The sequence below is a fragment of the Gasterosteus aculeatus genome, chromosome 2 (genome assembly GCF_964276395.1).
Source record: "Gasterosteus aculeatus chromosome 2, fGasAcu3.hap1.1, whole genome shotgun sequence".
Classification (NCBI taxonomy): Eukaryota; Metazoa; Chordata; class Actinopteri; order Perciformes; family Gasterosteidae; genus Gasterosteus; species Gasterosteus aculeatus.
Genome location: NC_135689.1, coordinates 13,536,559 through 13,552,814, shown reverse-complemented (window position 1 = coordinate 13,552,814; position 16,256 = coordinate 13,536,559). Strand labels below are relative to the sequence as shown.

The 16,256-nt window shown below is 42.5% G+C and overlaps 1 protein-coding gene across 10 annotated transcripts in view; it reads right to left on the bottom strand.

Annotated features, from left to right (window-relative positions):
* Positions 1 to 16,256, bottom strand: part of kazna (kazrin, periplakin interacting protein a) — a 129,915-nt gene that overhangs the window by 40,128 nt on the left and 73,531 nt on the right. For 9 of the 10 annotated variants that reach the window (XM_078083956.1, XM_040192799.2, XM_078083952.1 and 6 more), the window contains one exon: positions 1,198 to 1,305. In XM_078083956.1, the coding sequence (XP_077940082.1) occupies positions 1,198 to 1,305 (108 nt within the window). Of the gene's footprint in view, positions 1 to 1,197; positions 1,306 to 2,648; positions 2,741 to 16,256 lie in introns of those variants that run through there. The other variant, XM_078083968.1, reaches the window with a different exon arrangement.

The following is a 16,256-nucleotide window of genomic DNA, read 5'->3' as shown; positions in this document are numbered from 1 at the left end:
TTCGTCCTGACGCCATCAAGAGCTACTTTGGTCCTTTCTACGAGACTCTTACTCCGTGATAGTTGCTTTGTGATATAAAAGGGCAACAAACTGGAGATAAACGACTAAGTGTGTTTGTTTGAAGAGCCGATGACGCCTACGTACGACCACCCCGGTTGGTCTGGTATAAACTAGTACCGTACCTTTGCTGGAAACTACGTTGAACAGCTGTGAAGTGTGGTTGTTTCTAGGTAACCTCAATCTGTTAGGACAGACAGAATATAAACATCCTATTTTTTAAGAATTTAAAATAATCTAAACTAATTGTTTGATAAATTGTGAATAAATTGTATTTTTGTATTGTATATTTATAAATACATTTATTCGAATACATGATGAACGCAATAACAATATGGCATTTACCTTAATTACTACTAACATTTCAACATGTTTAATTAGTATGAAATATTTACTGACACCATATTGTATTCTTACAAATAAAGGTTATGTAATTACAGCTAAATGTAAAACAGTCAGACTCATTTACGCCATATATTCTTACTATGCATCTAGCAGTTAGTTAAAATGTAACTCTGCTGCTCCATCCAAGCATGCAAGGCCAAAACCACAGGAAAACAAACTGCATACTGACATAAACAAACAATTGTTAATGATTGTTTTGTCTTTGCTTTAAAACTAACGTGCAAACAGACTGAATGAACTGGCGGCTTTGGTCTGATTAGATGAAATGCTGTCTATGTTCTATGTAAAGGTTTTAAAACAAGACTGGCTGGATTCATTAGCAGGTTATGTATTAGAATATTGCAGATTGTAAGATTGCAGATACCTTTGATGATGTTATACTGTGCAGTGCAGTGTATTTTACTGTTGTAGTTCACCAATGTGGAACAAATAGGATTAGTATATTAATAAAAGGATATCATCCATTAACAAAGTGTGAAACAAATGTAGTGAAGGGAAACATTCAATATTTGCCTCTGAAATATAGTCGACTAAAAGTATAAAGTAGCATAAAGGTCAATACTAAAGCGAAACACAATCATACTCAGTACAATACTTAGGTGAGTATATTCCCCCACTGGTGTATACTGTTCAGTCTTTAATGCATATATGTACTGTATATGTTCCAACCTCCTCTCTGCAGGAGAACTCTTTGAGGCAACCAGCTGTGGGTCAGCAGAGCAGTTTGGCTCTTACCTTTGTCCAGGGACGCGTCTGGAGAGTTGAAGTCCATCAGACTGCTGATTTCGGTCTTGTAGCAGAGGTCAGTGGCCGACGGCCTCTGCCTCGGGTGGGAAGAGGGATCTGTGAGAAAAACAAATGAAAAACTTAACAGACAAGACATGAAGCAGAAAGATAACAAAGAGCCCAAGCGTGAACAGCAGAATCCTAAGTGCAAAGACAATGACATTCTCAAATAAATTGCTCCCAGATAATAATAATAATAGTTGTTGGGAACTGGCAGCATCATGTTTTGTTATTAGCAAATATGAAGCCCCGACATGTTTTTCAGTGCATAAATTATGTTTGTGGAAGAACGTAGAAGTGCAACTAAAAAGAGTTTTCTAAAAATATTTTTCCGACCCTAATTTGAAATCGCTATGGAAACAGCAAAAGTTTTTAAAAAGCATTAAGGGCCGTGCACATCCAAAGCGTCATAACCAATGCTACAATAACTTCTTGATCACAGTAAGTTCACCTCTCTGCACGGAATGCACTAAGAAACGAAGCGGCTGACGCAGCCCCACAGACGGTACACCCCCCTCTCAATGCGCACACAAAATGACCTTTTCCGCCCCACTCGTCAACGCGCACCAGCTCGGCAGTGGCTTACCCTTCATCAACGCGCCCCTGTCCCCGAGGAGAGCGGCAAAAGCGCACACACACAAAGAAACACACGCGGGCGCACAAACATAGTCGCTACTGCAACAGACTGACGCATACAAATATTAGCATTTTTATGACCAAAGTGTGATTTGATTTTGGGTGAGGTCCAATGCTTTCTAATGTAGTTCCGGCCAGCCTCACCAGTGGCACCAAACAAATGCATATTGAATGCGTTGCTCCAGGTGACCTCACATAAAAGTTTGTGCTTTGTTTGTGTCACTTCAGCATTTGCAGTCAACTTCTGCCGTCCCTCCCTCCCTCCCAGCCCACAGAGGCTTTGACGCCAAAGTAAAATTCCTGAAAGGTCACATGCGTCACTTCTTGAATAAAAGTAACGGCAAAAAAATAAGAAAGAAAAGGAAAATGGAATTTAAACATTGCTTTGCTCAAATGTAGTCCTTTACATTCCATCACACTTCATCTCTTCATCCTCTGCTCCTCTCCTTCTCCTGGCCAACAGTGTTATTCAGAATTATTTGGATTTATTGAGCACAAAAATATCTTGGTGAAGAGCTCATAGCGGTGGTCCCGTCATTATGGCAGGATCAATCCTCCCGCTGGTCGAGACAGACTTCCCAGCGTGGCCTAATACCAGCCTGTCAGTGTATTCACACCCGAAGAGCTTCCTGAGAGCGCATTAGGGCTGGGTTTTTATTGCAAGTGCAAATCTAAAATGTTTCAAGCTTGCCCATGGCGCTGCCTTCGGCACCATGAACACGGTTGTCTGTTTTTTGAATTCTGTTGAAATTCTTGCAGCATACTTATGTACTGGCTTCAAGCTGCTGCTGCTGCTGCTGCCCAATGGCCTCATGACGATGTTTTATCTTCCCTGCATCGCACCCTTGACAGGTCCTCAGCCACACTTAGAAACCTATCGAGGGAAAAGGGGGTGGGATGAGTGTGGGCGAATAAATGCAAAAGCATAAGTAAGCTATGATGGCGGCTCGATGGGGACGGAGAGCAGAAGCAGACATGGAGGAGAGCAGAGGAATATGCTGTGAGCTGTGGTATGAATCGACATTGGCAGCTTATGATTAGGTTAATGCTACTTTGTGCGTGTGTCAATAAAAAAAAAAGGATGCAAATCTTAATGTAACAAGTCAACATAATAACATATGTTATGGTATATAATGTGTCATTGTGACAAACGTTATTGCAACATCTCAACATCAACATATGAAGACACTTTTGCATGCAACTTAATTGTGAGAACGAGACCCCAGAAATCTTTATCCCCGCATGGGCTATAAACCATTTTTGAAGACTTTGTTGGCAGGTAGATCAATTGGATTCTTTTTCTTAAGTCTGACAGAGAGGTTAAAGGTCAGGCTGCTGTTCCCTGGTACCGTTTCAGCTTCTAGACTTTCCAGTGTGCAATGATGTGTATTTATGCAGGTGCACAGCAATGACATGCCTATTTTTTAGCTACAGTGCGTTATCAAGCAGTTAATCTTAATGTTTCCTGGGTCATTGTTCAACCCCTGAATCATTGTCCCTTTTCAACACACTGAAAAGTCAGACCCGGTAAGCGCCAACAGCTTCATGTTGGTCTTTTCGTCTTCATCCCAGTTCACTCAAGTCAAAGAAACACTGCAGAGAGTGACAATAGTGTAGACAGAAACAATCAAAAACAATAAATGGTGCTGCTTTGGCTCTCTGCCTTTGCTACCTGCTACACTGCACTTGACACTGAAGCTTCCTCCAAGATCCGGTTTGGGGCAAACGATCAAGGATTTGAGATAAGAGCACCATTTCCTCTCTCTGCTTCCATCTTCTCTCTGTTCTCGTTTCCTCACATGCCGGCAGGGATATTATCTGAGACACATGCTCACCTATCATCCCACTGCCAGTATGGATGTCTGCCACACAGTTTCACTTGGGCAGGAAATCAGAGGATCACTTAGTTTGCGGAACATTAAAAAAAATGCATACATTGTTCATGGCAATTAAAAAATGCGAGGGAAAGATTGTCCATTCTTTGAGTAATTAAAAGTCCTGGAAAACTGGAAAAAAATCAAATTCAAGTTATCTGAAAATCTCTTTCAAGTTGCAATGAAAGCAAAAGGCTTGTGTTGAATAATTGAATGCTCAGCTCTTACGGTTTGCTCATGTTAACTTGTACTTGGAATTTTGTTTAGTATACGGTCCTTTTTAAACAAAATAAATATATACACAAGAAGTAAGGCGTGGGCGGACATAATATATTTAGATAAACCAATGAACTGAGCAGAAAACAGTATTCTTTAAACCCTGATGAAGATTAATCACACTGGGATTTATGTTCCTTAAAATAAAACTTCAATTCACTAGAATAAATCTGCAATTGCATTTGGAGAGACCATGTGACACCAGGACCGCAGAGATCCTTCACATCTTCCGCCGCAGACACACAAGACACACCTCTTCAGACTCTACCTATCGACTAAAAGACCAACAAATTGTAGCACTTAAATTGTACTTGTAAATTGGCTTATTTAAGGAAATTGCACTTTCTTGTTTCTTGTTCTTCTGAGTTTGTATCCCTATGGTTGAACATGTAATGTAATGTGAGGTTTTCACATGCATCTTTTCGGTTTTGAGCATACGGTATAAGGAGTTCTGCTTAGAAAACCTGGCATGGATCTCACAGAATAATATTTACCTCATATCTAATGGTAGCGAGCAGGAAAGCAATGACGAGACGCTGTCTTCTTAAAGAGACCGCTACCCTGAACTAATGTATACCCTTATTCCCAATATACACCATATTTATCCCTGAAGACAAAGCACCAGGGAGATGAAGAGCTGTGTGACAGCTCCTATCAGGGAACCGAATGCTGATAAAACCTGTAACATAATAATAATAATAATAATATGTGAATTGTTCCACCTCCAGAAAGAAAGTGGAGAAGACTACTGGAGCAAATGGGACACATGCCTCCCAAATTGGGAAACATTTAAAAAAGAAAAATGTGATTCTGTGGAAAAGAACTCTTTGGGTTTATTGCGTTGAAAACAACAACAACTGAAAAATACAAACAAACAAATAACAAGTTGGACTAAAGACGTTGAGTCTTTTCCCCCTGGCTATCACCACACAGCTGCTCTGGCACGGACGTGTCTTTACAGCGACCCGAAGAACCTCACTGTTTATTACAGTTAAACTACAAGTTACATGGAGGACTCAGCCATTGTAAACATCCCCCCCCCCCCCGTTGTTCCTCGTGAAGCTTTGAAGCCGCACAAACTCCCCGGCAGTGAAGGATGCATCTCCCAAAATAAACCATTGCCTCAAAGGTAAAAAAGCTCACGCAGTCAAAAGGAAGATTTCGCTCAAACGCAGACTACATTCATATAAATAGCCGTCAGTCAAAAGGTAATCCGCGAAGACGAGGGAAACATCCAGGCACACAAGGTGTCCCCACTCTGCCTTAGCTGGATTCTTACTGCTGTACCACTTAAAAAATAAGCATATTTACCATTTCTGTCTCCATTCGTCTAGTTTGTGTGCCATTGCTCAGTAATTTGCCAATAAACACGGTAATGATCAGTGGCGGAGCCATTATCGAAGCCGGTTAGCTGTTACGGTTATTTGCTGTTGGCACAAACAGATGCAAAACGTCCCTCGTCTCTTTTCTCCCTCTGAAAAGCAATGAAGAGCTCAACCACTCAGGACGACTTTACTCTCGATTAACCAGGCAGAATAATAACAGACTTCCCCGTACGGAGGCTTGGATACCTTTGCAGAGCAGGAGGTTGACCCCGCACTCGCTTAAGATGTAGAATGATGAATAAAACCACCAATATTCATCAACTCAGTCTACACTCTCCTCCCCAAGTTCAAGTTCACAGGTTGGAGGAGATTATTAAAGGGTAATCTATACAGTCAAAGCTTTAATGAGCGCAACTGTGAATGATTATGATCCAGCACTTCCCATATTGTGCCGCGCTTCTGGCTGCAGTGGTCCTAAAGGTAAGATCCAGATCGCTAGCCTTCGCGGTCGGACGGCTCCTTCCATCCCTGTCACCACCCTCCTCCCTCGAGTCCTCCAGGGTTCCTTAGCTGACTGACTTCACCTCTCCTTTCCTCTGCTCATTTTCTCTCCCCTTTCGGTTGCCATTTAATGGGGTTCTAGAAGCTCCTCGGTCTTGTCAGCCTGCCATATTTTATCTGCCGGCACAGTGCAGGAAAGGACGATGTGCTGGAACAAAAGAAGGCCCTAATGAGTAGTGGAGGTGATTAAGGAATGAATAGAACCTTCACTGAGCCGCCCGTGTTCCCCAACTCGGTCTGCAATCCGTCGATAGGCACGGCCTCTGCTTCCTCACAACTGCCACCCTCCTTTAATTGCACTGACATTCCCTGATCCCGAGGCTGCCGGACTTGTGATAAAGTCGGAGTATTCGTGCATTAATCAGCACCAGCCAGGACAGGCCGTACGCCCTTCCCCCTGCATCACCTGCTTCAAGAGCCCAATACGAGGTGCCGTATGAACACCCTGCAGATAAATGGAGCTAATGGACCAGCGGTGCGGTAGCGGGGAGCTAGCGCCTGAGGTCTAGCCGCCCACGCTAACCATCGGCGATCTCGAGACGACCGGTCGTCGATTCATATCGTAATGAAAGGCAGACGGATGTAGTCGGCGGGCCGTGCAGGAGAGGTGTGTAAGCTGGGGCGGTTATGAGTTGGTGCAAGGAGGAGTCTCTGGGAAATGAGCTGCAGCGCGAGAGACTAAACCAAGGAGAGACGGGCTTTGCAGTGCATGAATGTCGTTTTCAGAGCGGCCACCAGATGAATGTGCACATCACCACTGCATGGAGAGAAAAATGGCGCCTTTGCTTTGCTTCGTGACGGACCAGAGGCAGGTCCCTGTGAGGACTACAGCTCCAAAATGACTTCAACGCCATATTTATCCCTGGAATCAAAGCACCAGGGAGACGGAGAGCTGTGTGACAGCTCCTTTAAGGGAACCGAATGGTGATAAAACCTGTGTCCTCTGACAACACGTTGCATTTAAATCTCATTTGGTACTCTTTAAATAATATGTAATCGTTCCAGCTCCAGATCATTGTCCTCTCTGCAGCTCTTCAGCAGCCGACTGGAGCTGTGAGGATGTTTGTATAATGTATACAGAGATAATGGGAGATTATAAGCGTCTATGTTAATGAAATAAAACGTTAACTGTCAGAAGCTGCGACAGCAGTTGTTCTTTCACTCGCCAGCCTTCATGTGTGAAGATCCATTGTGCAGTTAGAATGCACTTGCAAAAATCAAACATGATCACAGAATAATTATTGTTAGCGTTAGTAAAGTCAGGTTCAATATTGTGAAATACGCATATTGATACCATTATTTTATGTGTCTGTTAATGCAATATGTTCCTTTAGATTGAGAATAGTCACTCTGATTTAGCACTGCATTATTAATATTTTGACAGTATTGGCAAAGGGGACATGTGACATTACACCACATGAATGGACAACAGTGGAATAGTGTACTTAATAAACTAATTTGAAGCATTTTCTTAATGCTATTGCGGTTCGCTAACATTTTTGAAGGTAAAATTGAAAATACAAATTCTCCAGCACCACACATTATTAAATTTAATTAATACCAAATGGGTTTTATGAGCAGCTTTAATCACCAATTAAGACTCAAATGCTGAGCAAAATTATTCAAGAGTTTTATTCTCCAAAGGACCCGGTGCAGCTGTTTCTCTTTACTATCTCGTTGCCTTGGTGTTGTGTGCATTCTTTGTAGTTCATCTTCTAGTGATGCTTTATGACTATTTCATTGTAAAACACACAAAGCACGTTTGGCCTGAAAATGCAATATTCTACTTTGGTCTCTTTGATGTGTTAGACTCAAGCGTCTTGCTTTGGGTTACGAGCTTCAGAGAAAAGGTTGAGCAAAAAAGAGCAAAGTAATTACTCAATGTGCTCAAGTTCTAGACAAAGTCCAGATTTAAAAGAAAATAGAAATTAATACTAGACTGATATCTGCCTGCAATCTGCCCTTTGTCATATCATTTTGATTTCTTTATGTACAAGTAACACTGGAAATTACCTTTAATGCAATTGTGTCAGTTTTTCTAGCAGCTGTCCATTGCTGAACAGGGACAAAACCTCCTTTCCCTGATTAAGTGACATTGGGTGGAGACCCATCGTGTATTAATTCATTTGAAAACTGTGTTACAATTTGATCGACAGTCCTCCCAGCTAACGGACGTACTTCTTTATATTTCCTTTGGCATGTTTTTGTTTGCTCTGAAAAGGAGCCGCTACTGTAGCAAAAAATGAGTGTGGAATAAATAGGATTATTATCTTATTAGACTGGACAGCCTTCTCTTAGTCGGTTTGTCGTCTAACTCATAGTTTTGGTCTAATTCTACAGCGTTTATCTAGTCACGTGTTTTCATGCATCAACTTATTTTAAGCAAATTTATGGACATATATCCTGCAAGTTGAACTAGAGCATAGATATTTACTCTGATATTTGGCTTTTGAACCAACTACAAACATTTTAATTTTATTAAAGGCACTTTATGAAGTATTATACAAATGCTTAGTTAACAAAGGCATAATATTTCACAAAATACTCCAAATACCTTGAACTCATAAAAGAAAGCTTTTGTAGAAACGTTTTACCAAAAAAACGCAATATTCCATACTGACGACAAATGGAAATTATGATCCTATGAATATAAATTAAATCTATTATATAAGATATAACTGACCTCATCCAATACTGCTTAACAGCAGGATCAGAGGACCGTCTTGTGGAACTGCCGCTATTTCGGAAGCCACTCGTGGTCATTTTGGTCCCTCAACACTAATGTAAATTCATATCATTTCTCTCATATGTGCGTATCTGCTCTTAAAATGGCCGTTATCAGTGCCCCCCTGGCACAGATAAGGGCCCACTCAGTTTGACGAAGTGACACCAGGACAGTGGTGCAGCAGGAACGTGCTCTGAGGGTTAGTGTGCCAGGGAACGGAAGTAGGAGGCAGAAGTAAGCGAACAAGAGGACGAGATTAAATGAGAGCAGATATGTTAAGTGAGACCAAGGGAGACGGTGAAAAGCAGAGGAGAAGAGAAGAAAATGAAATCCGGGGCGTAATGACCGCGTAGGAGGAAGGTTAGTGGAGAGGAGGCAGCAAATAGAGACAACATGAATAGGTTTCCATCTCCATGATCAAGGAATAAGATAATTAGATGGTGGTTGGCAACGATGGAAAATGCTCTGCTGCTGAAATGGAAATAAAATTATATAATAAGAAATATATATAAGTATATATATATATATATATATATATATATATATATAAGAAATGATGTGACAGATCATGTGACAGATCACAAAAAAAAAGATAAAAATAGAAACTCACATCTGAACAAGGTTCAAGTTAGCCTGATCCCCTTTGCACATTCATCCCGTGCACGTTCACAAGTCTTGAATGAACAGAAGTACTCTGGCACATATTTCAAATTGATTCTATATTACTGTGTCTTGTCTCACTGTAGTGCTGTCATCGGTTAAACAAAATACTTCCTCCTGTTTCCCATTCAAAGCCTTCCACCAGCTTTTAATAGCCTTACCCTTATTAGCCTTATCCTGAGTGAAAGGTGTGCAGGACGTGACGGGTTCAGGAAGAAGCCGTACGGCTGATTGGAAATAATTAGGGAGTCGTAAAAGTGTTTCTGTAAAAATGTGCGGGACATACACAGTATGCCTGAGTGCGCGTGTATGACTGCGCTGACACCAGGAGAAATGTTTCCTCTAGGAGCAAAAATACTCAATCTGCAGCTCAAAGGATCTCAACAGACAGGGCGCACACACACACACACGAGTTTCCCATTGTGACAAAAAGAGGCAGCCACTCCTCCCCGACTCATCCCAGCCGGGGACAACTGTCCCGTCCCTCTCAGCTGTGTCTCTTCATTCTGGAACCCGCTGACCTGACAAACGCTCACCTCGGCTTCCTTGCCGTCTCTTTCATGCGCTGACTGACTCCCTCCCGCGCTCCAAAGAGCCTCCTCAAAGGTTCCCTTTCTCCTTTCCCACCTTTTTTTCTCTCAATCCTCCTCTCTAATCCAATTTTCTCGCCCTGACCACGTTGCCCCCCCCCCTCCCCCTCTCTCCCCCGTGTGTCTGTTGGCTCATTTTTCTAAACGTGATATACACAATAGGAAAAATTTGAGCAGATTGCAGGAGGCAATTTCCCAAATTTTCTTTTTTTTTCTGCCTCTGACAGACAAACAAAATGTGTTTCAGTCTGTTTATCTACAACGTTTAAATACTTCCCTCTGTCTCAGGCCAATTTTTAGGGAACGAGGCCAGCAGCAAAAGCCAACATTGAGTGTTGACAGTAAACTACCATCCAGGCCCAATAAAAAACAACATATGTGAACAAGAGGAGAACATGAGAGCTGGCAAGTGGCTGGATTACCCGCGGAGGGACGGCACTTCGTGGGCACTGCGAAACAATGCACAACCGCCGAGTCTTCTGTGGCTCTAGAGACTGTTGCTACTGGCAACCGCAAGTGTCTCTCTGCTCGTGCTCCTCCACCATGCCACATAGTGTCCATTAGTGACCCTAATCTGACGTTTGGATGAAACAAAGTGTGAGATAAGAGGAAATGAACGTGGCAGAAAAGTCGGTGTGAACTTTAAGGAGTCGATACGCAACTACAGATACGGTTCTGATCGATCATTGAACGCTCAGAGCGAGCTGTGCTGTTAAACACGGAACCTTTCCTTGGCATAAAACGGCAAATAATCAAACCAGTGCATGAAGCTGTTGTAGCCTATCTAGTCTATTTTATTCATGCAATATAGTCAGTACAGGCTCGCCCACCCGCTAAGCAGACAGGCGCGCCGCTGCTGCTGCTGTTGTGTTTCTTTTTTTTGTTTTACATTCTAATATTCATTTTCACATTCGAATAGTTGTTTTTAACAACTATGTGCACAGTCCGCTATATATATGTATTAACATGTATATATATATATATGTATTAACATGCAGTAATATCTCAACTTCCACTGAATTGAAATGGAGGCTGTGTGTTGTTTACTCGTTGCCATGGTGAATCATGGGATATTTTTTTTTCTTCCATACTCAGACTTCATCCTTCCTCTTTATTAAACCTGCTTTTAGAAACAGGGCCCAGGAGAGGGCAGTGAAAACAGGGAACTCCCTGGAAAACTGGGCTGCCAACTGTCTTTGGCAGGAGGACTTGATGCCATATTGAAGACATTAAACTGCCTGCTGTCTAATTTCTCCCAAACGCTGTAATCATCCATCACACAGGCAAAGCAATCATTTCAACTTTAAAACCGTAGGTCCAACCAGGAGTGTTTATTCAACACTTTGAATGATGGTTCACCATTTGCAACAAGAAAAAAATGTTAAAAGAAATGAAGCATCATACAGATGGAACAACAAAATGACTTGGCTCAGAATGACAACTGATCATGAGGGATTTGGGTGAATCTTTATTGCTGTGACTAATGCATTTTGGCAAAACAAATAAAACAGCGGTTTGCACTCAGCAATCTTCATTCGGATGCAGAAATCGTCACAGAAAGATTCTGCCCCTTCTGAGATCAATGTTGCCCGATAGCAGCTACAACTGGTCCCGATTATGAAACGTGTGAAAACTGACGTGGAATTGGGTGAAAAGAAGAGGGAGATAGAGTGAAAACAGATAATACATAGCGAAATGATAATACATAGAAATGTGTATATGGATGTTATCATTCTGTCTACTTTGATTATTGTGGATATATAAATATTTATACTATTAGGACACCGGAGGAACCACAATGTTGTGTTTATACTCCATGTGAAATTGCGGTGAAGAGTGATGGGGCTTAATGGGAGGGATAATTCTGCAAAAATTACAAGCAGCTGGGTCGAGCTAACAGGGTGTTTACGCATGCTCGTCTCTGTCTGACAAGCTGACACCTAAAAGTGAAATTGCGCCATGTCCTCAGAACAGAGAGCCGATATCAGGTCAGAGAAACGCCTCTGCTCTCTGCATATCCAGAACATGTCTGATAACTTCAGCCCACGGATACAAACTTCGGTTTTTCACTACTCAGCACTTCAGTCATCGACCGGGGAAAGTCTTGCATCATGAATACCAAAAGAGGACCGAGGTATTCCCTTAGAGTTCCCGAGGAGATTCGATCTGGAAAGTGGATCCACCTGTTCTAGGTTCCATAACTCGCTTGCCGCGTGAGATGCTCTTTTTTTTTTTTTCATAACCGTTATATACTTGCAGTTCTTTATAAACCTGATCCCTGTGGTCTGTCCTCAGGTAAACACTTTTAACTCGCGGTAGTTTGCACTGTTAACGCCGTGAGCACCGTTAGCTAGGAAATGTCAAGATGTTGAGAGGCACTCAAAATTCTCTGTCTCTAATCTTGCACCTTCAAAGAGGTTTAAAAAAACCCCCTGTTAAACATTTTACTCCCTTTGACGAAGCCACTCTACCCCTCCCTGCTTTAACCAGTGGCATACAGCTGAGGAAGCATTAGACAACTCGATGATTGTGGGATGGGGGGTAGGCAAAATACAAAATTGTATCTGGGGGAAATAAATAGACCTGCATCATATAACATGCAATTGAATTTCTCCACATCTAAAGTTACAGCGAGTAAAGTTCTAACTGGGTATGAAAACACTGCAATATAATACTGATGCCTCTAAATTACCTACATAAGTCTGTGGCGCCTTCAGTGAGAAGATTGGCTATTTCTATAAAGTACTTCTTAATGATTGGCTATTTCTATAAAGTACTTCTTAATGCTCCACATTGGTGACACTGGGGCGGATTGCGTGTAAAACCTGGTAAAACCAGGCTAAAACCATAACAGCGGTGCCTCTCACGCTCACTAGAGGGAAGAGATGCACTGGATAACCAGAACCAACACGGGACCGGCTGAAGGGAAATCTTTCCAAATGGGAGCCGGTTCGCTGATTGAATGATCGCTGAATAACTCCAACAGCCTGCTCAGGAAGTTTGGCCATCATCACGCAGCATCTCCAGGTGCTCCTGAAACAGCTTTTAGCTTCTGTAGAGCCCGACAAGCCCCCTTCATCATTCCACCAAAGCACTCAGCGGCAGCATTAAGGCAGCAACCATTCAGGTGTGCCCGAGAGCTTTATCGATCGGCTAATGGGGAAGGGAGTGGAGGGGGTTGGGGGGCTCAGCAGGGGACAGTGGGCTGCGACGGGCAGCAGTCAGCACCAATCAGCATCGGAGGCTTAACAGCGTTCTCGAGTGCGACGGGTCGATGGCCACAGAGTGTCCGATCTCAATATTTATGTACGCACACAGAAATGTGTTTCCACGATTAGTTTGTCTATATAAATGACTATATTCCATAAAAATAAATTTAAATGTAAAAAAAATAATTCAATAAAAATTTCAGACAAATTTCAGCACACTTAAATGTGTTGTATTAAATAAATGCAATGGATCCACAATCTATTTCAATATTTTCACTTTTTTTCCGATGGAATATATGATGATGTATGGTTTCTACATTTATATGGAGACTGTTGTCTCTGCATTCATAAACTGCTGGTGATTTGGCTCAAATCCCAATGAATTATTTAACAGGGAAACATCAATCAGATGTCCCCTTGCTTTTCTGTCCCACACATGAGCTCGCCCTCATAGGGATACGATGCACAGGAAGGGAATCGCCAACAAGCAACTTACTCATTTAACCTTTTAACCCATTCTTTCTCTCGTTTCTTAAACCTTTATTTCAAATCTTCGCAATCCGACTCATTCACTGTCGTTTTCTTTGCACATCTCAAATGTTGTTCCACTTTGCCAAAACTAAACAGAGTCTGGCAACTATGGCGCATTCGTACACAACAATTATGAGAGATATTTATTAGTACATTTACTGAAAAAAAGAAAGGTTTGTGTGTGTGCAAAACTTATATTTGAGAATCTCATACTACTAGATTTAAATTCATTAATATTCTATAATGACAGCTATTTTTGTTCGCATTGAAAAAGGCTTCTTCAAGCATTCATTGATATTGGGACTGATGTGACTCAGTAGTGGGCTTACAAACACTACAGACACATTGTTTTCAGGAGAGGCAGTTACTCCTTCAGCTTTAAGGGAACAGGCGCCTGGGTCACCGCAGGTCCGTGGCTAACGAGCTCCTAGGAGACATATTGGTGGAGCGTTGGCACTGGACCCGTCGCATTAGTCGATGTGCCATGAGAGACCGCAGTGGAAAACTCAGTGGCCGTAAAACGTTTGCTTCCAGCGAGACGAATGTACAACAGAACTAACTCTGGAACGCCCACCGTCTCCATACGACCCAACGCTTATACCTTTGTACCAGCATTGGCATGCAGAGGCCGTGTACATACACGTATGCACTAGTTTGTTGAAGTAAGATGTGAGATTCAGGCAAAGAGATCCCAACCTCATCAGGACAGAAACATCTGACATTTTAAACCTGAGTCAAGCGAGCTTCTCACCTACGTGCTTTGGGAAAAAGGCAAGCCGGGATTCATGCCACAACGCACAGAGCAAATCACCTTGTTCACGCAGCAGTCCGAGGAGACGGTTTAAAAAGCCGAATGCAGCCATGAAAAAGTCAATCACGGAAAGGGGATTGAACACGGAGCAAACACTCGACATAAACTGTCACAACAGTCGGCAGCTGTGCGATTAGCTCAGACATCACAAGAAATGAAATCAGCTCAGAGATTTAATTGATTCTAGGGCTCTGGGGGGGTGATAGAATATAATCTCAGAGTAATTGTGTTGTGCTGATAAAGTCACACTAGTGTTTTTTAATGCGTTCAAATGAATTATCATAGTAAGTGAAAACCCTCGAATGAGTCAGCGAAGTTCCTTTTTGTCGGTTTCGGGCGGTACAACAATGTATATCTTCAATGACGGGCAGCACCGTGTTGAGAAAAGTTTACATTGGCTTGTGTTCCACTGCGCTGACATTCACACTGAACATGGTGTACGGTTTACCGCAGTCCTCTCCTGTAATGCGGAGAGAAGATTTCATTTCACCACACAGAGATGAATGGCTGCGAGTGCACATCAAGTGTCTCTGTGTGTGTGTTTGACTGTAGAACTGCCGTACCTCATACAGTGAAAATGACATAATTCAGGCCAACTAGGAGTCTTGGGAACAAGGGGAATAGAAAGGAGGCGGTTTCATGCTGCTATCTAAACCACAACACTCTTATCTGGATACTTTAGAATTCAACTATGGAGAATCAGTTAACCACCGAGTTAAGTCCTTGCGTACATTACACTGTGGTAGGTTCATTTATAGTGAAAATGAGCAGATGGAGAGCCTTAAAAGGGATAAATAGGCTTCTTGTTGCCTCACTTTTGTGACAAATTATGCAAATTATTATTATTATTCCAATAATAAATGTCACATTTTACCGATGGCCATGAGATCCGTCACTTTCAGTGAGAAAGACTGTGAAATTCATTCATACCAATTAGATTGTTAAATGAGCACAGATATAACTTCACAATTCACTCACAAGAACTCATATCAGCCAAAGAAGAACGTCCCATGTTGTTTCAGTATTTCCCGTCACTTTTTCTTACTCCCACATTTACGGATGAGAGGCTTGTAGCAGCCGCAGCGCGGTCGTGTAAGCCGTCACTGCAATGTGTTGCCGGGCAAAGAAGTGGGGAGAGTTTTTAAGTGTTGCAGGTACCTCGCATTGACGTTTCTGTCTGCCTGCCACCAGCGCTGTAGAGAGAGTAGAGGCTGCCAACAGCAGCAGGAGACGGGCCTGGCAGAGGCTGCTGCCCTTTGACCCTCGATACTGCCAGGCCTTTTTACCCTGCCAAGGTGCGCTACAGCCATATCTGCCCCCCCCCTCCCCATGCAATTCTACAACTGACATCATGCAGCTGCCTTGTCCAATTATTTGACTAATTTCCACCATTAAAGTAACTGTTCCCACATGTAACTGACGAGAGGTCAGTTACATGTGGGAACATGGTCACAGGTCACCAAAAGTAGCATGTCAGCTAAATTAAGAGGTTCCTCTTGGTTAAGAACAGCTGCTTGTAAAGGATACTACACTACAGCATTGGCAAAGAGGTCCGTTTTACTTTTGCAGTGTGTTTGCTATTGTTTTTATGAATAAAAAGAAGCCTCTCGTGTTACGTACAACCTGCTGAAGCACTTCACGATCCAACTTCGAGACAAAGCAGCTCAACCTCGCTGCAACGTCAAAGATGCTGACTCGCACACGCCTGGTGGAGGTCAGACAACGGGCACGCGTTTCCCAGGCACCACCGAGTGCAGTGGTCCACAGCTGTGTCCTGGCTAGCGACCCCAAATACATTCAGTCAACATAA